Source organism: Pomacea canaliculata, linkage group LG12 (assembly GCF_003073045.1).
Source record: "Pomacea canaliculata isolate SZHN2017 linkage group LG12, ASM307304v1, whole genome shotgun sequence".
Classification (NCBI taxonomy): Eukaryota; Metazoa; Mollusca; class Gastropoda; order Architaenioglossa; family Ampullariidae; genus Pomacea; species Pomacea canaliculata.
Window position 1 is genome coordinate 17,543,520 of NC_037601.1, and position 26,937 is coordinate 17,570,456.

General features: G+C 39.2%; 1 protein-coding gene and 2 long non-coding RNA genes across 3 annotated transcripts; all 3 read left to right on the forward strand.

Moving 5' to 3' along the window:
- The first annotated feature begins 2,280 nt into the window (after window positions 1–2,280).
- LOC112576872 lies at window positions 2,281–4,885 on the forward strand. Its single transcript, XR_003101935.1, has 2 exons — window positions 2,281–2,426; window positions 3,034–4,885. It is a non-coding gene; the product is annotated as an uncharacterized LOC112576872 (long non-coding RNA).
- Window positions 4,886–8,506: 3,621 nt separating this feature from the next.
- LOC112577170 lies at window positions 8,507–12,060 on the forward strand. Its single transcript, XR_003102019.1, has 2 exons — window positions 8,507–8,662; window positions 10,069–12,060. It is a non-coding gene; the product is annotated as an uncharacterized LOC112577170 (long non-coding RNA).
- A 3,272-nt stretch (window positions 12,061–15,332) lies between these two features.
- On the forward strand, window positions 15,333–19,855 carry LOC112576751. Its single transcript, XM_025259427.1, has 2 exons — window positions 15,333–15,487; window positions 16,795–19,855. The coding sequence occupies exon 2, from the start codon at window positions 17,209–17,211 to the stop codon at window positions 18,847–18,849; it is 1,641 nt and encodes a 546-aa protein (XP_025115212.1). The 5' UTR covers window positions 15,333–15,487; window positions 16,795–17,208; the 3' UTR covers window positions 18,850–19,855.
- Window positions 19,856–26,937: the final 7,082 nt, after the last annotated feature.

Sequence of the window (26,937 nt, forward strand, 5' to 3'; positions counted from 1 at the left end):
AGTTTCCAATTAAGGTAAGTGTTTACTTTTGACTGGAACCCTCAGGGGAAGAGGAGAGTTGGGAGACCAAAGCAGACTTGGAAAAGAACAGTAGAGAGAGAGGCAAGGGGGCTGTCCTATACCAGGTCCGCTGGAGAGGTGTTGTTGCGGTCCTATGCTCCTCAAAGGAGCAACAAGGAATAAACTGTTTATTTTGCTAACTCCGACAAGCCACGTCCATTTTCGATCTGTGTTGACGAGTTTTAGATTATAGTTGTAACATCTCAGTCGACAGTGTCCTACTTTTCTTCAATGTCAGCTCGACCCAAAGAGGGTCCGTGGCTCGATTCTTGGCAGAAACGGACATCAACAACTCTAAAAAAAATATATACGCAAACCATTTGATCTCTGTCCAATTGTTGCTATTTAATAAGCGCTGGTTATAATAACTTCTGCTTTATAAGCTTAGTCTGATGAAATATTGTCGAGGACATTATACAGTACTTTCTGTGACACGGAAACCAAACGTCAATATTATTAGATCATGAAAACATAAAATAATGTTAAACAATTAGACAGTATGAACAAAATAAATATAGTCTGTAAATATGACGTGTTTATTAAAAAGGTCCTCGGCTTACTCTAATAGAATATTATAATGTTTAAAAAAATCTAAGTACACATATAACCGTGTACAGATGCACATTAATATACAAATAATATTTACATATGTGCACAGATTTTACGGCTACTGCCCAACAAAACTAACAAACCAAAACAATTTGCATCTAACTGAGAGAGAAAGAGAAATACATTGATCGAAAATTTATTCTACAAAAACCAATTTCCAAAAAGGATATGAAAAAATTATGGTCATTTTACAGCGCGTGACAGATTTTTTTCTGTAGCTGTACACAAGTCCAAACAAAACTGACTGCTCCAAAATAATACTTAGGAATAGGAGGTACTACATAAACATAATCCATAAATAATCACTAAAAAATAACTTGCACACACCTCACCACCACAAAGTACAATTAGCGGGCTCTATACTGTGACAGTTGATACCTGAAACACCAATTTTAAACCGAGCTTCGACCTTTCTTATGGAATCGTTGCTTATACTATCCACATATAATTCACAACGCAAACAGATTTTGGAACTGTCGTATATGTTCAGATGAGAACTATTCTCCAGTTTGGATACCATCCTGACCAAAATCGTAACTCAATCTTTCTCTAAATTCTTTAAAAATATCTTCTCCCTTCCCACTTGTTGGAACATCCAGACATATCCAAAGACCGCGTGTCTGTTCGCGTGTTTGAGATAGAGAGAGAATGATGTTTAAAATCCGTGTGAAAATTCACAGTAAAATTCTAAACACACATGCACTTTCACACACACACACATTTTCTTTCACACAAGCACGTCTGTCAGAAGGCTTTGTTACTACATAAAAACTTCCGTTTAAAAACAGACTGCACCTGATTCACTTCAAATCCATGTACTTAACAGCATGTGTGTGTGTGTGCGTGTCTTCGCAGTAAACCTTTTCTAAGCGTAAACAACTCTCTATTGGCTAGTTTAAGTTATTTTTAACGCCTTTCTTCCATAGAGCCTTTTCTGCGGCTTATTTCAGTCAGGTGAACTTGTCAACAGAAACGAATGAAGAACACGCCGCAGAAAAACACCTTGGAGTCAGGGTCGATGCAGTTCCAAATTTAAACATTGTTTAGTCACAGATCCTCTAGACAGGCTTAGTTTATTGTGAACAGGAAGGTGCAAACCCTGACACCAACACCTGAAGGACAAATGATGTGTCAACAGAGTTGATGATCCCGCGCAGTGAGCGGAGGTAACTCATGCACCACGACCGACAACCCTTTCCAGTACCCGTGCACGGGCCAGCAGTTGCGAAACTATAAATATAGAATTATTTGACCCTAGATGAGTTGCACTTGCATAAATGCTTCCAAACTAATAATTCCACTTGTAGAATTCTGAACAGAGCTTGATGCACAAAATCGCAGTAACACCTGCAAGGACTACACGAGGACATCTTGCTTTTGTTTTGGGTGTCTTGTGTGTCTCGCTTGCAACATTTGTACACAGTCTCGCGGATAACTTTTAAAACGAAACTGCAACAGAATTGCTTGACCTAAAATTTTTATTATTCTGCCTAGTATTGATTTGCTCCAAAGAGTTCCCGTCAGTACATATTTATAGCATATTTCGTTGTAATGTTTGTTGTAGCAACGGACACTATTGTCCTCAGTGTGATAGATGCACGTGACTTCACCGAGTTCTGATTGGTGTAGGAAGAGGTACAAAAGCCAGCCAGAGCGGCCAGTCCTCAGCTTCTACCATTCCGCAAACTCTTATCATCGTCTTAAGCCTCCATCAGTCAGTCAGTCTCCGGCACTATGATCTTCCTTGTGATGTGAAGGTAAGTTAAGCTACATGTATACAACTGCTTGGTCTATTCATTATGGAGCTTGCAACGCTCTAAAGTGTTTTTGACATCTTAAACAAAATTATTTACAGAGCAATTCCATCAAAATAATCCCCTACCATAAAATTTTTTGACTGCAGTAGAGCATTTCAATAAATTTTCATGGAAATCTTTGTCATTTGAGATGTGTTTTGATATCTTCTCACTTGACGATCAAGTGGTTCATACAAAAAATTCTTCTCTCCATTTTATGATGAATATTGATAGCTGTAGACCAGATCGTTTTCTTTACCAAAAGAAAAATATGTGTCTTCACATATCGTGACACATTTAACTTCTAGATATTTTCTGTTGCTCAGTCTTTCAATCTCTGGCATTCAATAACCAAGCTTTGCGGCACTGCCTTTACTGCCCCTTACGGCCACTCCGACTTGGCTAAAGGACGTTTGAGTCTTATACTCTTCCGCACTCGCCACCTGTAAAACTGTAAACATTTTCAGTATTCCAAAATGTTTTTCATTATATTTTTATCAATGTAGATTTTGCTGTTATATTCTTTTCACTTGCTGAGTCACGCATATCTTTGCCTTTATCGTTTCAGATTTGAAGGATACTGTCACAATGGAGGAGCCTCCTTTCTATCCCAGGAGGCATGAGGCAGACAGGCCTCATGAACTTTCTCCGCCCCAGTCATACGTACGAGGTCACAAGCCGTGGCTGGGGCGGAAAACTAAGAAGGCCCGATGCCCAACCAGGCGATCTTCCGACATCATGATGGCGCTTCTGTTCAGTGTCCTTCGACCTCTCCCCACGTGCAAGAAGCGTCTTACTTCGAGTTACACAAAGCATCACAGAAGCGATACCTGCCATTCCATCAGTGCTCCCAACATTCTTCGGTCGTTCCATTCACCCACTCGTCTCGCTGGCCGTTGGAGCAGGCTGTCGCAATCCCCTGACCATCGGAAGGTCCCCAGGACCATACACCACTAACTCTGATACCCCTACCCGCAGCCCATCAGCGGGGAGGAAAGAGCCTGGGGGGACAGGGCAAACATCATTGAAGGACCATCATCAAGCCAAAGCAGAAGAGTACGCACGAATACCAACAGTTGTACTTTCTGACACACCTTAATGTCTTAGCTGCTGCTGTACAAAAAATTCTTGTTACTGGCAGAGAACAAAGTATTACCACTTGCATTATCCTGAACCCACTTTCCAAACACATTATCTTGCCACCATGATAGAGCCACATTTCAAAATTCAGCAAGACTTAAGCAAAATATCAAAACAGGATTCCGGAAGTCAAACTAAAAATGTTGTCATCGATTTCGACCCTTCCAAAAGGAGCACCACTGCTCGCAAAATGCAAACATCAATAAGCCATCCATCAACCTTCTCTTCTTCAGAACCTAGCATTTTATCTTATGAAGGGTTCAGTGGAAAAAAGTACTTTCAATCAAAATAAAGAAAAGCATTTAATTTCAAACAAAGACATTCCCATGCAGAATCCGGAACGTATTTTCAAACGAACAATTCATGAAAAGATACCCATAGAAAACACAAACAGTCTAGAGCCCTGTAACATCTTTGCAGACTGTGGTATAATGAACAAGAAAAAGACCATTTTTTAAGGCTTGTATAGGTTGCCCTGTGTAAAACTTCATCCCTACTTTGTTATCCTCGCTCGTCTATGTTAGGATCATCGGCTGAGAGCTGATGTTTCCAACAGTTTGATGACACACAAGAAAGCAATAGGCAAAAAAACATCAAAGTTTTCTCTTGTACTTCAACACACGTTCTAAAACACCGTGAAAACATATTTCAATGATTTTACCTAAATGTATTCTTTTCAAGCAAATGTTTAAGAATTCTGACTCTCTGTCTTTCTCTGAGTTCAAAACAGAAAAGTCATAGAAAACAAAAGCGATGAATAGAGAAACACTTTATTATGAGTGTAAACTATTGATCTTCGAAAAGTTTTGTGTGTATACCCATCCATCGATTGGCTGGAATAAATGTACCAACCATCTAAGACAGCAACAGCAAACTGTTCATGAATATGTAAGAAGCGAAATACACAAATATGTTTATTATTCACAGTTTTGGAATTCAATGGATTCAGCTGTTTCAAATAGTATTTAACAAATGATTCAGCCGTATAACGTATTATTCATCAACGGTTCAGCTGAATGAAATAGTATTCATTATTTAGTACTTAAGAAAGACTTTAGTTGTTGCTCAACATATAATGTTTATTGTTTACACATCTCAATTATGTACAGGCTGAGAAAGTGGATGATGCAGTTTAACAGTAACAGAAACTGTTGTTTTCTTTTCTGAATACATTTTTCACATTAACTTTTATTTTTTGTAGTAAAACGTATTAATAAAAACACAGTCGTCTGTTGATACTAAGCTGTAACTAAGTCTAACATTAAACACGTTTGTTTAAATTCTCAGACTTCGCCAGTTGGAAAAACGAAAAGGTAGAAGGTGACAAAGTGCGTGTCTGCGCACACGCCATGTGTTTGTTTGTGTGTGTGTGTGTGAGAGCGAGATGATATTTTTATTGCTTAAAGCACATTGGCTACAGCAAGGGAGTGGGAATCTGTGTACATCAAATTGCATAAAGAAGTCTATAGCTATATTCATATATATTTGTTTTCCTAAATGCTTGCAGTCCTTAAATCCCTTACTTCTCTCTCTCTCTCGCACACACACACACACGAACACATACTAGACGAAGTAAATGAGTTATACGGGATACAAAAAGACATAAAAGCAAGGCAGAGGAAGGACATCCTAATACATTGAAGTAATTTTAAAGATTGCTCCAGATGTTTTTCATTAATAAGCTGAAACGGGTAGATACATTTGGACCAGGGAAAACCAACGACAGGGGCCTAAGATTCTTGTAGTTTGCAGGCTACCGACTAGAGGTAGTCAATAACCTCCACCACAACAAGGATTCAAGGGGACATCTTGCTACATTCCAGATGGTTTAGTCCAGGGGTGGGTACGTCTGACCCGCTGGTTGTATAACCAAAATGGAAATCTTAAAAATTCACCTCTCCAAATAAAGTAGATTATAATGCAGACATCTTTGCTCGAAACATCAAATGAAAAGATTCTAAGTGCAGACAAAAGAAAAAATCCTGGGTCACTAATGATATCTTAAACCTCTGTTGCTAAAGGAGGACCTTAAAAGAAAGAAAGGAAAAGAGTCTCCAAAGTAACAATTATAAAGCAGAAAGAAGAACTGGATCGGGTTCCAGTCCCGAATCTCCCAGCTAAGCTGCTCCAGCAAGGTGGGGACAATATTTTTTAAAGCCATTACCGTTCTGTAATAAAGAATTGGCAAACACGAAGAATGATCAAAGGAATCGATATAATCACTAAGTCATAACTCCTTCAAAGAAAGTAAACAGCAAACTGTGTGTGTGTGTGTGTTTTTACACAACTTGTAAATCATTCATCTGGTCATTGGTTACTTTTACAGCTTTGGTCATGTTTTAAGCCCTTTGATCAATGAAACTAGTCCACCAGGTATTGACTTTGATGTGATAGATTATTGCAGGTGAGACGTGAACATTGAATTGTAGTAGATAAGAAGTCGGGTGGTTGGCAAGTCTACAAAAGTTTATAGGAGACACAATTTTCTTTAAGTATCTGATAAAATGCAAATCTCCTAAATTAAATATAACACAATATCACAACATAAACATAAACATCTGGGGCGACTAATGGACAAGAGGGAGAGCATCCCAGCGACAATCCTTTGAAGTCTGACTCCAATCCCTGCACAATAACTAGGGTGTTTGTTAGCGAATGCATGCAATGCTTGTGTGTGCGCCCGCCTGCGAGTTTGATTGCTTGAGAAAAGTGCCCATTCAACTGCGGTAGATAAGCCATCTGGGGGGGGGGGCTGGCAGACTGTACAAAAGTTTCTAAGAAACAATATCTAAGTTCTTTACATGCCTGATAAAGTCCACATCTAACACTGTAACTCTCCTAGCTCTGCAATCAGTCCATATTACAACACAAGCATTCTATCGGACTAGAGAAAAAGAAAGAAGAACATGACAACAATAATTCATTTACAGGTACAGTTAAATATGACTCCAATCTACGGACAATAGCAAGTGTGTTGACCCATGCGTGTAAAGCCCGGTGTGACCCTGCGTGTGTGCGTGTGTACATTCTTCCTAAACATAATTAAGGCAATATTTTTCAAAGAGCTTATCAGTTTGCACCTGATCACTTACAAGACACGTCAGTAGTGACTGGACATTCTGACCAATCAGTATCATTTCGGAAATAGAAGATAATGAATAGCGCACGCCTCGCTCCAAGGTGCCTTTTCCAGAACCAAATTCTTTCTCAATTCGACCATATCTCGCGAGCCCAGAGCTTGAATTTGTTAATGGGAGCAAATAGGGAGGGGTTGCTGTATAGAGGAAATCATTTTCGCTACTTTTTGACTAGTATTTCGAGAAACATCATAGCTCGAAGTACGTCTTGTAGAACATTTCCCAGTCACATAAATCAACAACATACCTGTATTTAGTCTCAAGTCTGTTGTGGCAACGTGCCCAGAAAATGTCACCCAAGTCGTCTTTAATCAAATGCACGTGACTTGCGCGAGTTCTGATTGGTGCAGGAGCAGCTAGAAAAGCCTGCTAGAGCAGCTCCTTGCCAGATAAGGAGCCTGATAACGAAAGAGCTTGAAACACTGGTTTGTCATCACTGCTGGTCTGAGTTTACATCTCGTCTAGTCACACCGTTGATTCTCCTAGGTGACACCTTCTGGAAATGACGCCTGTCTGACGAGACCACCCTCATCCATCCTTTGAATCTTTAGATAAACACTGTAGAAGTTCGTCCCACTCTCCAACACCAGCAGTCGACGGCGGAACAGACAGCAACTTAGAGTAATGTAAAGGTAAGTAGTATTTGTTGAGGTTACAGCACCCGTATATGATTTCTAAGTTATCAACAGTATTATTAACAACAACACACCATCATAAGAACGCCCTTCATTTGATAGTTGTATAATAAATAATAACACTATGCCTTTAGTTTCGCTTGCACAAAAATCTCTTACTCGATTATCTCTGGGGTTAATCGCCCCTTACTCTAAGGTTGACATGCAGTGCTTCATGTAGAGGAGATTGGAAGGTGTTTCTCTCTATTTTAACTCTAAATTTACGAAATTCGATCGTTCTAGACATGTTGTTTTCCGGGCCACTTCACAAAATACAAAAAAGACAAAAATATAGAGCAGATACCATTTTTATTAGAAACAAGTTGTACTTACCATTAATTATGTACTAATTAGTGGGATATTTGAAGTTGTTTACCCAAAACCAACTTCTGAATGTCCGGCCTCATCGTAGAGACACCAAGTCGGAGCACTGAATCGAAATGTTCGTCCATCGAAAAAAAGATTGGGAAACGCCCCTACGTGGGGATAAATACTTCTTCTTCCCTTTTTTCGTTTTTTTTTTTTTTTTTGTTTGTTTTGTTTGTTTTGTTTTTTTTTTTTTTATTAACATGCAGATTTCCTGCACTGTGGGCAGAAGTTGCGCGGGCCGGATGGCACCGCGTCGCGGGCCAGATATGGCCCGCGGGCCGTAGGTTGGGCATCCCTGGTCTATAATAATGCCTGCGACCTTTACTCGCTCCGTGACAGTATGGCTTCCTAACTCGTTTGTTCGAGGTCGTCTCGGCTGATGTCAAAAAGGGTTCGCGCTTTTTACATATAAATATATTGGCAGTTTATGTCTACTTATCAAACTGCAGCGTCTTAAGAGGACAAATGTCATCGAAAATGGCGAACGTTCGGGACTCGATGAGTTGCATCTTTGTTGTTGGTGTTAACGGGTTGTTACGAAGGTAAGGGTTACATTCACGCCATCCCCAGTTCTCGACATAATACATTTCTCTGAAGACTGAAGAACAAAAATAGGAATTTTGTGGAATCGGGAAAATCCAATCGTTTAATTGAAATCAGTCCACTGCATGTTTCCTCCCATTGGCTGTATGTTACACCTGTACAGCGTTGATTGGTGCAACAGAAACTAGAAAAGCCACTGATTCGCCTGTAGCACGCACACTTCTATCATCTGCAAGCAAGCAATTATTTTGCTTGCATTTTTTCTCTTGACATCTGCCTCAGCATCCAGCATCTAACACGAGCACAATGAAGAATATTAACGCATAATGTGAAGGTAAGTTAGTTCTGTTTATACATCCTTGAGCCTTTGCACATCGGTGCGATATTCTATTTACTTCATCTACCCTCATTTTTGTCTTTGCCAATATCATCAGAATACTGTACTGTTGTAATAGGATTTTCAGCGCCATGTTGATGAGGTAAAACAGAAATACCGGGTAAGATCCTATTTAACAGAGTCTGGAACTGAGGAAATTCGACAGACGGGAGTGGGACGTGGAGTTATGTGCCGTTGATAAACTACATTTCATCAAGGGGATGTTAAAGATGTTTTATTCATTTTGAATCGGTTAAAATTAGGTCCGTATATAAGGCTAGCAGCGTCTCGTGCCACCAGCCTAACGCATTTAACCCTGAATTTGTAAAAATAAAGTATGTCACTGTCCTTTGTTCAGGTCGGCCTGTTACATCGATCAACAGACACTGCTTCTTGAAAAATTGCGCAACCTGGGGCTTTTTCCTCCCTTCTCCATTTTAACGACTGTAAATTTTATGATAATTCTATGCGTTCTGGCTCCTGGTGTTTACACGTCAAATTGTTAGTGTTGTCCTTGCATATCGTGGACACATTTTTACAAGATCACTCACTCTTATGTCTTCCCTAGTCTCGAAGAATGACAGTTAATCAACGATGGTTACAAAAAGTGTGATAACAGCTAGATGTAATACATGTTTCGATCCCTCCCGTAATAATGATGGCAGACCACACCCTGTAATTGATTCGTCTAACTGCGCATCTGCCGATGAATGTTTTCTGGCCAAAGTCAATACCACAAGTAGGGAAATGTTCCAGTGCGTGCGTCGTCGTCGACACGCTTTAAATGCAGGGTATGGTAAAAGAACAAGGACTCATAAGGCTAAATAAATAATTAGGTGAACCATATTCCTCGTATTTAATGTAGATTTGAGATAAAACTGTTATTTGATATTCATGGCGACAATATCAATTATGTTTCAAACATTTGATTTTGAAATTATTAAATAAGACGTTAAATCATAGCAAACTATAGTAGCTACTTCCAATAAGCCCATATTTCTTATTAAAAATGAGTAGGCAAATCATTATGAATGTTATTTATTTCCGGAATAACTGCTGCCAAAGTATGCTATGGTTGGGTAAATGGAAAGCGGGTGTGGGTGGATGAGGGAGAGAAATTGTCAAGACAAATATTTTCTTTCATCGGCAGTAAGCTGGACATCCTAAAGCATTGTTTTATCTTCTACACACTTTTTCTGGTTGTTTATACCCTGTTACATTTCTTGAGTCCTTAATTTTTTTTTAATTTTTTTTTTTGCTGTTCAACCCTTTACCACATAAATAAGCGTTGTTGTGCTGTTATCAATCCACTGATTGTTTGCTGCACTCGCCTAATGTATGTTAATTCTTTACAAATGCTTTAGGTCTGCCGTGAAGATGCTGGAGCAGCCTCCTCTCCATCTTAGGAGGCACGAGGCAGACATGTCTTATGAACTCTTGCCGCCCCAGCCACACATTCGGGGGCACACACCATGGCTGGGGCGGCGACACAAGAGGGCAAGTCGCCCAATTAAATGTGTGGTCGACATCGTGATGGTTCCATCTGGAAAGTGCAAAGAAATGAAAGTGCTTCTGTTCAGTGTCCTTCGACCTCTCCCCACGTGCAAGAAGCGTTTTACTTCGAGTTACACAAAGCATCACAGAAGCGATACCTGCCATTCCATCAGTGCTCCCAACATTCGTCGCTCGTTCCACTCCCCCGCTCGTCTCGCTGGCCGTTGGAGCAGGCTGTCGCAATCCCCTGACCACCGGAAGGTCCCCACGACCATAACCCACTGACGTTTTGATACCCCTACCCGCAGCCCATCAGCGGGGCGGAAAGAGCCTGGGGGACAGGGCAAACATCCTTGAAGGACCATCATCAAGCCAACGGAGAAGAATAAGCACGAATACCAACATCTGTACTTTCTGACACTCCTTAATGTCTTAGCTGTCTGCTGGAAATACAAAGACTTGTTACTTCCAAAGAGCAAAATTTTACTACTTTTCAATAACATAATTTTGCCACCATGATAGAGCCACTTGTGCACCAAGACTTTAGCCCGAATATCAAAACACTATTCTGGAGGTAACACAGAAAATGTTGTCATCGATTTCGATCTTTCCAAAAGAGGCACCACCACTCTCAAAGTAGGAGCATCGATGAACCATCGACCAACTCTCTCTTTCTTTAAGTTCATCTTCCGAAAAAACATTTTATGTCATGAAAAGCACAGTGGCGAAAGGACTTTACATAAAAAAGCTAAAAATTTAATTTCAAACAAAGACATTCCTATAATGATCCGGAATGTCTTTTTAAGCGAAAAGTTTATGAAAAGATACCTATAAAAAACACGAACAGTCTAGTCTCTTGTAACATCTTTGCAGACTCTGGTACATTTAGTAATAAAGTAGCCATTAAGGATTGTAATTTAATTTCAAACAAAGACATTCCTATGATGAATCTCGGGTGTCCTTTTAAACGAAAAGTTTATGAAAAGATACCCATAAAAAATACGAACAGCCTAGTGTCTTGTAACATCTTTGCAGACTCTGGTAAATTAGCAAGAAAGAAGGCCGACTTATATAGGCATTAAGGATTGTACAGGTCACAAGTCGGCAAGTCCCCTGTGTAACTTGTTATCCCCTGATATCGTCTCTAGGTTACCTTCGATCGATGTGTACAAAGTCTAAGCTTCGATTATCAAATGAGGACTGATTTTTCCAGATGTAGGTGACTCACTAGAAAGCAGCAGGCAAACGGACATCAAGGTGTCCTCTTGTTCCTAAATTGATGTTTAAAAACACCTGTGATGACACAGTTGAGAACGATGTGTCCTTTAAAGCTATTCTTACTCTCTTTGTTTCAAAACAGAAAAAAACAACAAAGCGATGATAGTAAAGTAATTTATGAAGCTAAACCATTCACCTTAAGAAAACATTTTTATGTATACCGATCTATCGCTTGTATAGATAAACAAAGCTACAATCATGACTACGTGTCTTAAGTTACATCAACTTATTTAATGGTTCAGCTAAAGCATTTGCCTAATTATTCAGCTGCATAAAATAGTGTTTAGCAAAGTGTCCAGCTGCATAAAGTATTTCTTAACAAATTGTTAAGCTAATAAGCTAAATAAAATAAATCAGTCCTTTAGAAGCCATTTTTAGGACAAGTGCAAAGAAACCGATTTTGGTTGTTTTTGTTCCAAAATCTGAAAAGGCTGGGAAAGGAGACGATGCAGTTTAACAGCGATAATGGGGAAGTTTTATTTCTCTTCTTAATAGATAATGATCTATTATTATTATTATTCATAATAAATAATCTTCCTTGAATTCTTTCTTTATAAATGCAATAAACTCTTCTGATCTATGACTATGATGTGACAGCTTGATTGTTTGAGAAACGTCGCATTGACCTGTGGTAGATAAGCCGTCAGGTGGTTGGCACAGTCTACAAAATTGTTTTAAGAAACTCACAGTGTCCATGTTCTTTACATGTCTGATAAAGTCCACATACTTGCCAAAATAGTGTTACTTGTTGCTATCCACCCACATGAAAACATGCGCCCACAGCCTCGTACACACTCGCATGCATGCAGGTATGTAAAACACAAATAATCATGCTTTGCAGTGTTCATCTGCACAATAACAGATAACAATTCATAAGACCCGCACACACCCAGCTACTTGTTCTCAACCATCGCCTGACTCTAAAAAGAAAAGCTACCTTGATTGTTGGGAAAGAGGTTAGAGTAGTGGAAGACTATCATTGCATGTTCATAGTCAACCCGAATGCCAATCACCAGTGATGTGTAGCAAACTGTAATCAGTGGTCTTCACGGAGTAACCCACCATTCTTCCAAAAAACGTATAGGGTATTTATAATTATAACATGTACACCCACACAGAGACATACATTGCTCACACAGATTACATTCAAAACAGTACAAAGTGCTAAACCTCTCTTTACTGATATGTACATCACAATGTCAAAAGAAGTCAAATTCCTGACCTCACGTGTGTGCACAAAACAACTTAATTAGCAGTTCTCTCCGTGCAGTCTGGCGATGACACGTGAAAAAAACAACTAGAGTCCATGTCAGATGTGGAGGCTCTTTTATAGATTACATTGATTTACAACGGGCGTTAAACAAGGTGATGCATGTAGCCCTATAATTTTCTCATTTGTTATTAACGAACTGGCTTTGAAAAATATAAACAATGGAAAACATGGGGCAACTTTTGCACATTAGTTCACGAAAATATTTATCCTGTTATTTGCAGACGATATTATATACTGATGTCAGAAACTATAATAGGACTACAAAATCAACGGAATATATGACATAAAGCATCCTAAGGAATAAAATATTTAAAGGAGTAAACGTTTTCAATGAAGGTAAGTGTTTATTTTGCTAACTCCAACAGGCCACATCCAGCTTCGCTCTGTGTTGACGAGTTTTAGCAGTTAGATTATAGTTCAATCGACAGTGACCTACTTTTCTCCAATGTCAGCTCGACCCAAGGACGGTTCGTGGCTCGATCCTTGGCAGACGGACCTCGACAACCCTCAAAAAATATATACGCAAGCCATTTGATCTCTGTCCAATTGTTGCTATTTAATAAGCGCTGGTTATAATACCTCTGCTTTATAAGCATAGTCTGATGAAACATTTTGAGGACATTATACAGTACGTTCTGTGACACGCAAACCAAACGTCAATATTATTAGACCATGAAAACATAAAATAATGTTAAACAATCAGACACACTATGAACAAAATATATATAGTGAGTAGGTTTTGCAAACCTTTTATATTTAAAAAATCGTGTGCTATCATTTTTCAAGCAATTTCACTGATAGCTGATAGTGGGGTCATGCACAAGAACCTCTGTAATGAAATCAAATGTTATAACAACCGTGTCATTTTATTCATAAAATACAACTCATGAAAAGTCGCTAATTTCATTCTTGGTTGAAATATTATGTACTTCCTACTACACCTTCATGTTAAATTCTAGACACTTCATTTAATTAGAAATCATTGTAACACTATTATTACAGAAAGTGAAAGCAATTTCTAGAGTGTACTAAATTAACAAGCATATTACAGACCAAAGGCAAGATATGTTTACTTGTATAGGCCAGTAAAAAAAATTGGTGGGTAACGCATGCGTAGACGATGAGTAATGTCACGTGTGGTGAGACCAAGAAAATGGCTTGCGATTTTTTTTAATTGTTATTTTTTGGTGAGGATGGTAAATAAGAGAGGGGAACCGTTTCGTTACAGTATACGGCGAGAAGTGAGTTTGGAGAGATGAAGAAGGTAGAAATAACAAGCAATTGATGGTAATTGCAATAATTATGACATCGATGTTTGTGCCTTTTGGACACAAATTATTCAACAAAATCATACACAGGAATCATGGGGAAAATAAAAACTCATATTGCATGCCCGATAAACAACTCAGCGGTAAGTGTTTTCTCTGAAGGCCGTATAACGACAATAAAATATTATTGCTAGAATCGGGAAAATCTCATCGGTTATTTTTAAGAGCAGTTGGCTGGTTAACCATGTCGTCTCTCATTGGCTGCACGTGACGACAGCGCCAGCGTTGATGAGTGTATGAGTAGATAAATAAGCCAGCGGATGCAACCACTACAGAACTTTTGTTATTGTGTTTGTAGTGACTGGGTAAAGCTCGGTGCAGAATATACCATTTCCCAGACCATGGAGATTAATTTATAGCCATTTCTAGCCTGCAGACATCAGTATTCATGGCAAGGGGTCAAAAACAGACCATCAGTCATGTACATGGAGAACAAGTAATGGAAGAAACTGGATCACATATTAATGAAACAAATTTATGTACAAACGCGACGCCTGGATTTTTTATGTATGTATCTGGAGAGCGTAAGGAGATATTCCCCCAGTTGTGGCGAAATAATATCTTGCACTCAACCATCCCCTCAACCTTCGACCTTTCACTAATGCTCATTGTCACGTTCGGCTAACGTACGTGTCGGAATCTGCACTGATATAAACTACTCTTACGACTGCCGATACTCTTACGCTCATCTGACAACAACTTTCGTGTCATACCAAAAATAAAACTGAGATATTCTGTCACTGAAGTTTCCGTTGTACAACCCTGTCAGTGTGGAATGCGCTTCCAGCAAGGCCATGACATCTGCCAACCATAAAGTAGTTAAGGCAACTAAAAAAAAATAATTAATAGTTATCCCCAACTTTATTGTTTGCGTGCAAACGTGAGTGTGTGCATGAGCATCTCTGTGTGAGTGTGTGCATGATTATCTGTGTCAGTGTGTGCATGAGCATCTCTGTGTGAGTGTGTGCATGATTATCTGTGTCAGTGTGTGCTTGAGCATCTCTGTGTGTAACCTAGAGTGATGATGGGTGAGCAGCGAATCAGTGCGTGACTAAGCTGCACCGTTGTTGTTGTTAACGGCTTGTTTACACTCACGCCATCAGCTCTCCGCATGATACATTTCTCTGAAGACTGAAGAACGAAAATAGGAATTTTGTGGAATCGGGAGAATCCCATCGTTCTATTTTGAGATCAGTCGACTGGTTAACCATGTTTCCTCCCATTGGCTGCACGTGACACCTGTGCAGCGTTGATTGGTCCAGCAGCAAATAGAAAAGCCACTGATTCGCCTGCTGCGTGCACTTTTCATCAGAATTTCACCGCTAGTCTTTTTGCTTTTCTTTTGACATCTGCTTCAGCATCCAGCATCTAACACCGGCATCATGAAGAATATTAACGCATAATGTGAAGGTAAGTTAGCTTTGTTCATGCATCCTTGAGCCTTTGCACATCGGTGTGATATTCTGCTTATTACATCTACCCTCATTTTTGTCTTTGCCAATATCATCAGGATACTGTACTGTTGAAATATGATTCTGAGCGCCATGTTAAGGAGGTGGAACAGAAGTACCCATTGAGCAGAGTCTGGAACTGAGCACATTGGACAGAAATTAGGAGTGGGGCGTGGAGTTATGTGTCGTTGATGAATCGTCTTTAATGAACGGGATGTTTTAGTTGTTTTGCATCGGTTCGAATTATACCCGGCGGATAAGTCTCATGGGATCGCCTTTTCAGATATCCCTGTTATATCTCATTACTATTTTGTCGATTGAGATTAATTGCTTCTTGCAAAAGTGTACACCATTTGGACGTTTCCCCTTCTCTCTCCTTTTTAACGACTACAGGTTAATGAAGCCTGATAATTCCATGCGTTCTGTCTTCCGGGTTTCCACACCCCAAATTGTTTGTTATCCTTTCATATCGTGGAAACACAAGATGGTCTCGTCGTCGGCTTTCTTCTCCCTCCTGCGCTCGGTGAAACGACCGTGCAAAGCTCTGGCACACTAGGAACCATCATTTTGGAACCAATCATCAAATGTGTGACCGAAATCATTTTTGCAGATATTTGGCAGCGGTGTTTAGAATGCTTAAACACAGATCACTCACTCTTATGTCTTCCCTGGTCTCGACGAATGGCAGTTGATCAGTTATGGTTACAAGAGGTAGTGGTAGCAGCGGGATGTAATACATGTTTCGACCCCTCCCATAATGAGCGTATAATGCAGACCAGACCCTGTATTTACATCGTAGCTCTAACTGCGCATGCCGGTGAACTTTCGTTTTCTGGCCAAAGCCGATGCCACAAGTAGGGAAATGTTACAGCGCGTGCGTCGTCGTCGGCGCGCTGAAAATGCAGAGTCTTGTAGGTCAAAGTTCATACGCCTACTCACATTACTTCCGGAATAATTGCTTGCAGAGTATGTTACGGCTGGTGAAAGTGGGTGGGTGGAGAGAGATCAAGATTGTCAAGACAAATATTTTCTTTCATCGGCAGTAAGCTGCACATCCTAAAGCATTGTTTATCTTCATACTTTTCTGGTTGTTGTAACCCTGCTACACTTCCCGAGTTCTTAATTGTTATTTCGGCTGTATACAAAATACATACTTATCACCCTTTACCATTCAAGAAATAAATAAGCGTCGTTGTGTTGTTATTAATGAATTGTTTGCTTGTTGCACTCGCCTAATGTATGTTAATTCTTTTACAAATGTTTTAGGTCTGCCGTGAAGATGATGGAGCAGCATCTTCTCCATCTTAGGAGGCACGAGGCAGACATGTCTTATGAACTCTTGGCGCCCCAGCCACACATTCGGGGGCAAACACCATGGCTGGGGCGGCAACATAAGAGGGCAAGTCGCCCAATTATGTGTGTGGTCGACATCGTGATGGTTCCATCTGGAAAGGGCAGAGAAATGACGGGGCTTCTGTTAAGTGTCCTCCGGCCTCGCCCCACGGGCAAGAAGAAAAGAAGTCATTCAGCGAGTTCAACAAAGCGCATCAGAAGCGACATCTGCCGTTCGACCATTGCTCCCAACAGTCCGAGTGAACATCCCACTCGTGTTCTTGGACAGCAAAGCAAGCTATTCCAAGCTCCTGACCACAGAAAAGTTCCCAGGATCCGCCCCTCGCAATGGCAATGTCCAGGCACTTTCATCCCCAGCCCATCAGCAGGGAGAAAGACTGGCTGGATTATGCAGTGCGAAGACTGTCCAGAATAGCGGTGGGCAAAGACCAGGGCCAGGAGATGGTCTGGAAATATCCACCCACTTGGTGGAGCCGCGAGTGCAAACACCCGTGGAGGAACCCCACAGCATCCAAACAAAAGGACACGGTGCAGATATTGAGGGACAAGTTCATTTGCCTCGAGCAGCATCTGAGAAAGGAGAACAAAATCCCAGATGATATGATACCAGAAATCACAGAGTGGAAAGAAAATCGCCTCCCGAACCTTTTTTTTCTGACTTACATTAGCAGTTTATTAGGAAAATGTAGAACACTAGGGATATTGCTGAACAAGCCTCAGGACAAACAAATTGAACATTCAAATTATATTTCCAACATGATAGCTGAATTGTTTAGCTCTATGGAAGAAAACATGCAGAAAATAAAGGATTTTGTAGAAAAACAAAAAAGCAGTTTAACTCTTGAGCCCACACTAACATCACCATCTAGATCAACCTTACAAAAGCGTGATTTGGAAGCCATCAGCACTGCTGATGAGTGTCTTTATCCTCCAGCCAAAAAACGTCCAAGACAATCATCCTTGTCTCCTAGCTTTTTACATTCAGAATCTTCTCCATCCTCACCTTATGCCACCTCTTCTCCTTGCACACAAATGTCCAATGACATCCTGAACAGTATAAGAAATGATATATTATCCAGTGCTTCAAATCCCATAGAGATTACACCGCAGGAACTAACCCCTACAAACTTGCTCGTTCAACCTGCATCTGTAGACAATAACCCTGTAAAAAGTACTATGGTCAATAAACAGCAACATCCACCAGTATATTTAGAAATATTTCAAGTACAACCCTCAATTTCAGATAATCAATCTTTTCAGGCTAACTATTTTGAAGCACTTTCAGCAGAAGATAACCACTCAGTAACATCTGATGAAGCCTACCATTCAGACACACCTTATGTTGAAAACCCTAGTACGCTTCCTTCTCAAGCTGAACATTTAAAGATGCATTTCTCTGAATCTGAATGTTTAGATACACTAACCACTGATGCTGACAACAACAGTGCACACTCCAATGACACTAGCATCTCAAAAAATGTCTCAGCCACTTCAAACATGTCACTTGGAATGGAATTTAATGAACCAGAGCATTTAAAAATGTCACCTTTTAACAATGCAGTGACATCTTTCAGTGATACCTCATGGGAAGAGCACTCCATGTCATATCATCACTCGATTAACAGTTCTGTTAACTCCTCTTCCTTGGCCCAATCTCAAGTCATCAGTTCTCCAACAAACTTTAGCAGGATGGATTGTTATGGTATTACTGTGCAAAGTTCCACTTCTGACGTACTTCATCAAAGCGGTATACTTTCTGGAAACATCAGTCCACACCCCACTGACACTAGTGCCTTAGAAAATGCTTTGGCCACTTCAAAAATTTCACTTCAAGATGAAAATGACAGTGATGATTTGAATACTTTCCTACTATCTCCTGAATCTCAAGAAGTACTTTCATCTTTCATAAAAATTCTTGATGAAGAAGACATCTTTTCGTCTGTAAGCTCTCCCTCTAGTACAGAATAATCTCTTCTTGCTCCTTCACAAATCATCTTTTGAGGGAACATACCCTCTCAGCAAAAGATACAACAATAGTGTTCAAAAGGTTTAATTCTTAATGTCCACCTGACCAATCAAACGTTTTGGTTCTTACAAAACTTATCAGACGACTGATGCTAAAGATATACTTCCAAGCTTTGATATAAGAATTCAGACCACTGTAAATCCTTCATTCCTTTCAAACATGTCAGATAATATTATTAATTGTTTACCTTTCTCAGGTGTTGCTTTGGAGAGTAAGGGAGATAAATCTTACTTGCAGCTAACATCTACATCAGAGACAAGAACAATATGTTGTGGTGCTGGCCTGGACTTGTAAATACAATTTAGTATAGTGTTTTTTATATTTTGTGATTCTTTGATCTAAGCTTTCTGATTTCTTTAAGATTGCCATCTTCTCATCCACACTTTGGCTGTTGTCTTTGTGAAAAGATGACAATGCTGTCTTAAAATTAAGTTTTGTCAAAAACAAAAAGGCAAACACCTGTGTTTATCTACATTGATTTTGTTGTACATTTCTCAAATCAAAAGACAGTGGGATTCTTTCTTGGGATGAGAGAGGGCAGGCAGGGGGGGGGGTTTATTTCCTGGTCAAAATAAAAAAATATATACCTTCTGATATCTTGTTTCATTGATTGCCACATGGCTTCTTGGTTGTTGTGTCTATGCCTGCCTCTTTGTGATGATAATGACATACTATTTTTTAAAGAGAGATTGTAGACAAACTCTTTGTTTAAAACAGTATATGATTACAAATCAAAACCAATTACCAGTGGCAAAAATACTAGCTAATATACTCACCATGGGTGACCAAAGAGAAAACTACATGTACTTCATAATATAAAAAAAATTAGCTTAAAAATAATGAGTCATTTTCAAGAGGTGATAACAAAAGATTTTAATAGAATAGTATTTAAATTTGATTGATGTATATGTATGAATTAATTGATTAAATACATGGAACATTTTAAAAGAAATGGTTGATGGATTTGGGTGTGTATGTGTGTGTCAGGACGACTGCTACTATATATACATATCGACCTGCATTCAAAACCTTTTCAAAATTCAACAACTCACCTAAGCATAGAATTTCACTGTCACCCCAGTGTCAGCAATTCCTGTCGCATCAAGGCTTATTCAAAGGAGACAAAGTAGCTCGATCATCATGGTTAGAGGTAATTCGAATTTATTTAAAAAGTTTTAAAATAAGTGGAAATTTCTATAACTTCTTCCAATCAACAGCCAAAAACCGACCTGAGACTTACAAGTACAACATAAAGAAAGCTTTAACATGACCCCCGTGTTTAATCACTGAGTACTTGGATGGCTTAATGCTCGCACAGGATGCCACTAACAGGGCACCACAGACTTCTATAATAAATTTATTTCAGCTTGGTTCATGGTAATGCTCTAAGGGAAGTAGTTCTCAAAGTCAATACTAGAAGGGTTTTGTATTTGTCTCCCCTGATCTAGGCTTCCTATCGGTTTGCACTGAAGATCAAGATAATTTATGCAAGCCATGTACTAGCTTTTCTCTTTTTAACATATAATATTAATAACTATTATTTAATTAAAGCACAAATAATACTAAATGCGTTAACAATAAATGTAAGTGAAAGTAAGTGTTTTCATCATGTTTACGGCATGGTATGTTTAAAAAAAAAAAAAAAAAAAAAAAAAAAAACAGCTCAACGCTCCATTCTGCAGTCCAGACGCTGATATTTTTTGTTGAAAACGTCTCAGTGAAGGCAAAAACTTCGGGAGCCTTCGGAAGCGTGACACTTCCGTGCTAAGCCAACTCTCCCCTTCACTCATTGCCACCACGAATTAACTTGTTCTGGCGCTAATTCGATAACTTTTAAACACTATGAAGAGCTGCATAAAGTTTATTATGGTAGTCAAAATAACTCAAGGCCTAAAACTGATGACAGGTAAAGGGTAAAATCAAGACACAATGTACAAGTAGGTTACATTAGTGAAGATCGCGAGCACCGTCTCCGTAACGTAGGAGTTATCTTGCTAAAGAAAACAAAAACAGACCGATTAAAATAAACAATTTCGGTAAGGGAGTAAACATTGATTTCTTCTATCTTCTTTTAAAGACTTGATTATATATATCTTGAGAAAACAATTTTTCAGTCCGGATCAGGTAACAAACAAAACACGGAAGAATGGGAGATAACAAGCAAAATCTTTTTTTTTTTGTGTCTTACGTCCCTTTGATTAGTTTCTCCTGCCAGTTTGAATGAGTTGTTTAGTGTGGCGTCTATGCACATAGTCACAATGCTCAGGTTATTAGCTTGAGTATTATTATAACAGCTTAGCTAAGTAAATTGAACAACATTTTAATTCAGGTGGACCTTTGAAAACGTTATCGAAGAGACTGGTATAAACTTAACAACAAAATTTGTTTGATTGTTTTATTGTTAATTGCTGTTTATTCGTTTGTGCTCAGCGCATTGAGATCAACTCCACACAAATTATTTGTTTTACAAATCTGATTATTAATATTTAAGAAAAAAGAAAGACAGAGATATAAGTGACTACAGCAAGAAATAAACTTTAAAGCTTTACAAGAATGAGACAATTGGAGCCTAGAACCATCAAGACCATAAACCAGAGACAGGCTGTATTTTGGAATGACAACATGCTTAAAACATTTTTTATCTTGCAGACATACTAACAAGCCGTAGACAAGTGACGACACCTATTGGCAGCATGTAACAACAGGTCAACAGCTGGAAAGACATCAATGACAGGAAGTCGAAATCTTTATGTAACTGATGCGTGAATGTATTTGGAATGAAGTCGGGTGGTAGTGGTGGTGTCTGTGTAACACTTGTGTGTATGATTAAATTATAAATGGATTGTAAAAGCCTAGGTTTACGAAAGATTTTTATACATAAAGTTGCATTTAATTACTGCTATTTCCAGCAAATTATTATTCTTATTATTAGTTGAAGATACACGATTAAGTCCACATGCCTAAACATTCTGTTGGCTGTCGCTCGGAGTTTACGTCTTACGACGAAATTATTTTTATTTGACACGATATTACAGTTCATGTCTTGGAAAATAAAGAACTTGTGAACCAATTCGATTTCACTTTTGTTTTCCATTGAAAGAAACTTATTATGCTGCTTTTTTTCTAGTTCGTCCGCTTCTCACATATCCTATCGGCTTCCTCTTTCTTGGCAATTCTATCAGCTTCTTTCTCTCTGGATATTCTATCACCTTCTTTCTCTCTGGCTATTCTTTCTTATATGCATCAAATACTAGCTGGGGCTCTCAACAGTGATTCTCAAAATCAAAGAGGGAGTAACAATCCCTGAGTCAAATACAGTTGTAAACACTTCAAAGTGTAAGCCCTTGTTCAATCAAGGCTATTCAGAAAACAACTATCCTGAACCATCAAACACATCTCAAATTTTTCTAATCTGTCTATCATTACACTGCACTATGTGTCTAGTCCAAATCTCAGTATACACAAAAATCCTCAATACCAATTTATCTCTAAAGATGCTATAGACACATAAGAAATCCCAACGAGCAAACAGAGCAATCAGATTCTTTCAAGGTAATATTGTCAACAATACTGTTCATCAAGAGTCAAAGCTCAGTATAGGTTTGAGGAATAGCCACAAATTTTCTTTTTTTTTTTCTTCTTAAAACAATAGAAAAAATAATGGGGAAGATAATCACACGCTCACACACTGCCAAGCTTCTTCCAATAAAAACAACACTCAGGGTAAGGTAAAGGTAGCAGGGAAAGAAAGACAGAATACAGTATGGACAGAAGCTAAGTCCTTACTACGGGTAGAACTCTACAGACCCGTAGACCTGGAGAACTGGAGACGGGAATAAACATACAAATCAACCATAAACATAAATGATTAGTCCACTAAACAGTCAAATACGGGACTCAGCAAAAGACAATCCACAACGATTGCCCGAGGCTGTCCAAATCATGTTATTTAGTTGTTGAGTGGCTCAGGACTTTACAAACTATATCGCATATATGAATAACTTACAGCTCGCCTCAACTCAATACTCTATCGGCGACACAGCTAAAGATAGCTACAATGTTACATCTAATGTTTACAATCCGGGGCAAAAAGTTCCAGTTCTATTATCTATAATCTTCTATTATCTTATTATTTATAATCGCACTAGCAGTCTTGACAGACTTGAGTACTTTACTCACAGTTCGCCGCTCGCCACATGTCCCGTCAACAAGAATTAATCCAAAAATACGAATAACACACACACACATACAGTAGCCGTACACACTGGCTGTCGGTCAAGCTTGGCCGAATCTTGCATGTTTGCAAGACATACATACTCTACATACACGTTTAGTCCCTGAGCCATAAAGGGTTAAACACAGCGAAAAACACAGGAGGCACGGACTGGTCCGTGATAGTGATCCTCATAAAGATTTCAGCGAAACGAAACTCTGTTAATGTCTATTTAACTCGTGTGTCTCCCGTCTCCCGTCTCCTGTTTCTATTTATTCTTTTTTATTGTGTGCGTGTGCGTGTGTGTGTATGTGTGTATTACAACTAAGAACCTGGGTTGTCGGTAACGGTTATCCCACACACTCTCACTGCTAATAACCGACTCGACATGAAAAATTTAAATTATTATAATTAAAGACATCGTTGTATCTGGTGTAAACGAGACTTCATCTTTCAACAGAAAAGCGTCAGAAAGTAAACGGAAAGACTAGGAGGAATAAATGAACAGAAAAAGTCAACTTGTGCATGCTTCCTTTTCCAGTGTGATTTACTTGTAAACAAAAGTTTCCTCAGGATAAAGATAGCAAAAATTCAGACAAATTAAAATAAACAATTTAAAACAGTGAGAGACTAATTTTTTTTCTTCTGTTTTAATATATTTAATTTTTTTATATCTGTATTTTGGAATGACAACTTACGTTAACCGCTGTTCATCGTGCAGGGATACTATAACAAGTGTGCTCACATACAAAACTAAACAAAAGAGTAAAAAAATAAACTAAACAAAACAAGTGCTAGTGACAAGATGATTACAAGATAAAGATAATGTTGTGTGTCAGAGATATGCTTTATTTCCCGTGTAAACGTAGTTCGCGAGTGTGTGCGAGTGTGTACCGCTTGAGAATAAAAGAAAAAAAAAGGGGGGGTGTCTAATTCGCAAACCCCTAGCAGGAGCATAGCTGATGACACGTGACACTAGTAACGACAGCTCACGACAGCTCACCTCCAGGATTTTCGCTCAGTGAACAGTGTGTGACATTCCCAACGCAGGCGCCGAGACGGTTGGTCCTACCTGTACAGGTGAGAATACGGACAGGGGAATCTGTGCATTTAGTTCCTTGGCCAGTCAAGGTAAGCAAATATGTGTTTATATTATCCTGAATTCTAAATTCTGATTTCACGGCAAAAGTATTGTTAAATTGTTTCATGAGAAAAATCTTAACGTTCAATAAGAAATCACGTGATGAGTTTAACTCAGGGAGACTAATAGTAGCAGTGAATGGTAGTCTCATTAGTCAGTGAGTGGTAGTCTCATTAGTCATTAAGTTACAGGAACTCATGTGGAGGAACAGCTAAGGAGGACCCGCTGAAACAGATCTCTAACTACAGGAGGGCCTGAGAGCCTTCTTCCTACACCGGATCCACCCAGGCGTGACTGTCAACCGAGGGAGGACTGGGTAGCTCGAACCCATCCGGGTAGCCCTGCAGTTTCTTCCCTTGTTGGTCGTCGAGGAATCAAGCCTCCTGTCGACGTTTCCACTAATGCCCTGGCCAAAGAGTCTGGAAGTGTCCACCAGCATTGGTGTTTCCATGGAAATGTGTGCAGTGGCGTGTTAGTGTAGTTGCCAGTGTGACAGCGCACGTGCCTGGCAGTGATCGGGTGGAGGAAGAGCATTCCCGCCGCTGAGGTTCGTGAGAGCATCCTACATCGGGATGGCAGATGGCAGATGACGGGAATTGTAAGTATTATCTTTGACTTATTCTAATTTGTCAGTGTGACCACTAGTCATCGGACATAGTTTCATGGCGATATCCCATTCTTCTCATCAGCAAGTAGACAGAGTGAGGACAAATATAAGAAATTTTACATTTGTGGCGTGGAGCTAAGAATTGCGAGATGCTATAGAGAATTGTTTGGTATTTGACCGTGTATTGGGGCAGAGGGTTTGTGTTGTTGTCATCTGACCTGAACCTGCTTAAAAAAAAACATGCCATCTGCCATTGTCCGTGACAATTGCTCACCCCGACATGATTGCGGGGCTGTCTGTCTTGTAAACAATTGTTGTGTGGAAGGAGTCTAGTGGTTTTTCTGTTGATGTTAAAGGTTAATTTTCACCTTTTATTCCCCCTCTCCAGCTCCAGGGGTCTACGGGTCTGTAAAGTTCTACCCCTAGTAAGAGCCTCTGTCTCTACTATATTCTGTCTTTCTTTCCCTGCTACCTTTATCTTACCCCTGTGTGTTGTTTTTATTGGAAGAAGCTTGGTAGTGTCTGAGTGTGTTATTATCTTCCCCATTAGGTACTCAATTCTATTGTTTTAAGGGAAAAAAAATTTGGTTGTTCCTCAAACCTATATTGAACTTTAAATCTTGATGATAAGTAGTGTTCAGATTATTACATTTAAATAATCTGATTGCTCTTTGTGGGCTTTACTGTGTTTACTAAAATTTGGATTTGAGATGTGTGTACACTCACTGCTTTGATTGATGATTGAGTGTAGTTGTTTCCTAAATAGCCTTGATTGAACTAGGGCTTACACCCTGAAGTGTTTAGAACTGTAGTTGACTTAGGGATTTTTATTCCTTCTTTCATTTTGCGAATCATTGTGAAGACACGTTTTGATGCTGTGATTACATTTCTATCTGATTGTATTTGTGAGATTATTTGAGGTGACTTTATTTCATTATTATTTGCTATCTTCGTGTGCAACATGGATGCCCCACTAGTATTTGATGTGATCTCATGTAAGAAAGAAGGCGAAATGATAGGATTAGAAGGTAAAGCTGTGACTAGATACATAATGCAGAGTGTCGGTCGTTATGACAGAAATGCGGACAGATTAGCAAACAAACAAGCAGACAGCCTAGATATAGCCAAGAGAGAGAAAGCTAATAAAATTGTTAAGAAAGAGAAAGGCCTGACTGTTTAGGAGTTTGCTAGTGTGTATCTCGTACACAGGTGTGTCCGTCTAGTCGCCACTCGTTGCTCTAGGAGACGGACACTGTCGGGGGGGGGGGGGTAGGTGTGGAGGGGGTGTTGGCCTAGTTAACCCCAACGGCCCCCAGGTTAGGAGAGTTTTCAAGGAAGAATATTCAAGGAAATTTCAAGAAAGATTATTTAAGGAAGTGTAGATGTGTGTGTTAGTGTGAACCTCCCTGAACAGAATCCGACCGAGGGAGAATGTTGGGAAGTATTACATAACGGTTGTTTAGGTAAACTGACTGACGGAGGTTGAAAGTCATTACGACATTGATATGTTGTGTATGTTTACAGTCATGTATGTGTCTTGATGTAAGCTATGTAAACTTTGTTGCCACACCTTGAATAAACACGAGCTCCCGCACATCTGCCATGATGATGATAATTTATGATTGATGATTAATTAAAGGATGGATGATGGATTAAAGGATGGGTGATGGATAAAAGGATAGATAATAAATGGATAATAAATTAATGATTGATGGGTAATAGATGTTGGATGGATGATTATTGGATGATGCTGATTGCCGGTGATGATGTCAATGATGATGATTATTGATGATGAAGATCTATCATGATAAATGATTATTGATGCTGGTTGATAATTATTGATGGTAATGATTGATGATATTTTTTTATAATGAATGAAGATCATTGATTATGGAGATTAATTATAATTGATGATTAGGTAATGATGGATTATGGATGAATGATAGATGATGATGGATAGTGATTAATGATGATAATGATGAATATTTATCAAGAGCGAAGAGCGAAGAGCGAAGAGCGAAGAGCGAAGAGCGAAGAGCGAAGAGCGAAGAGCAAAGAGCAAAGAGCAA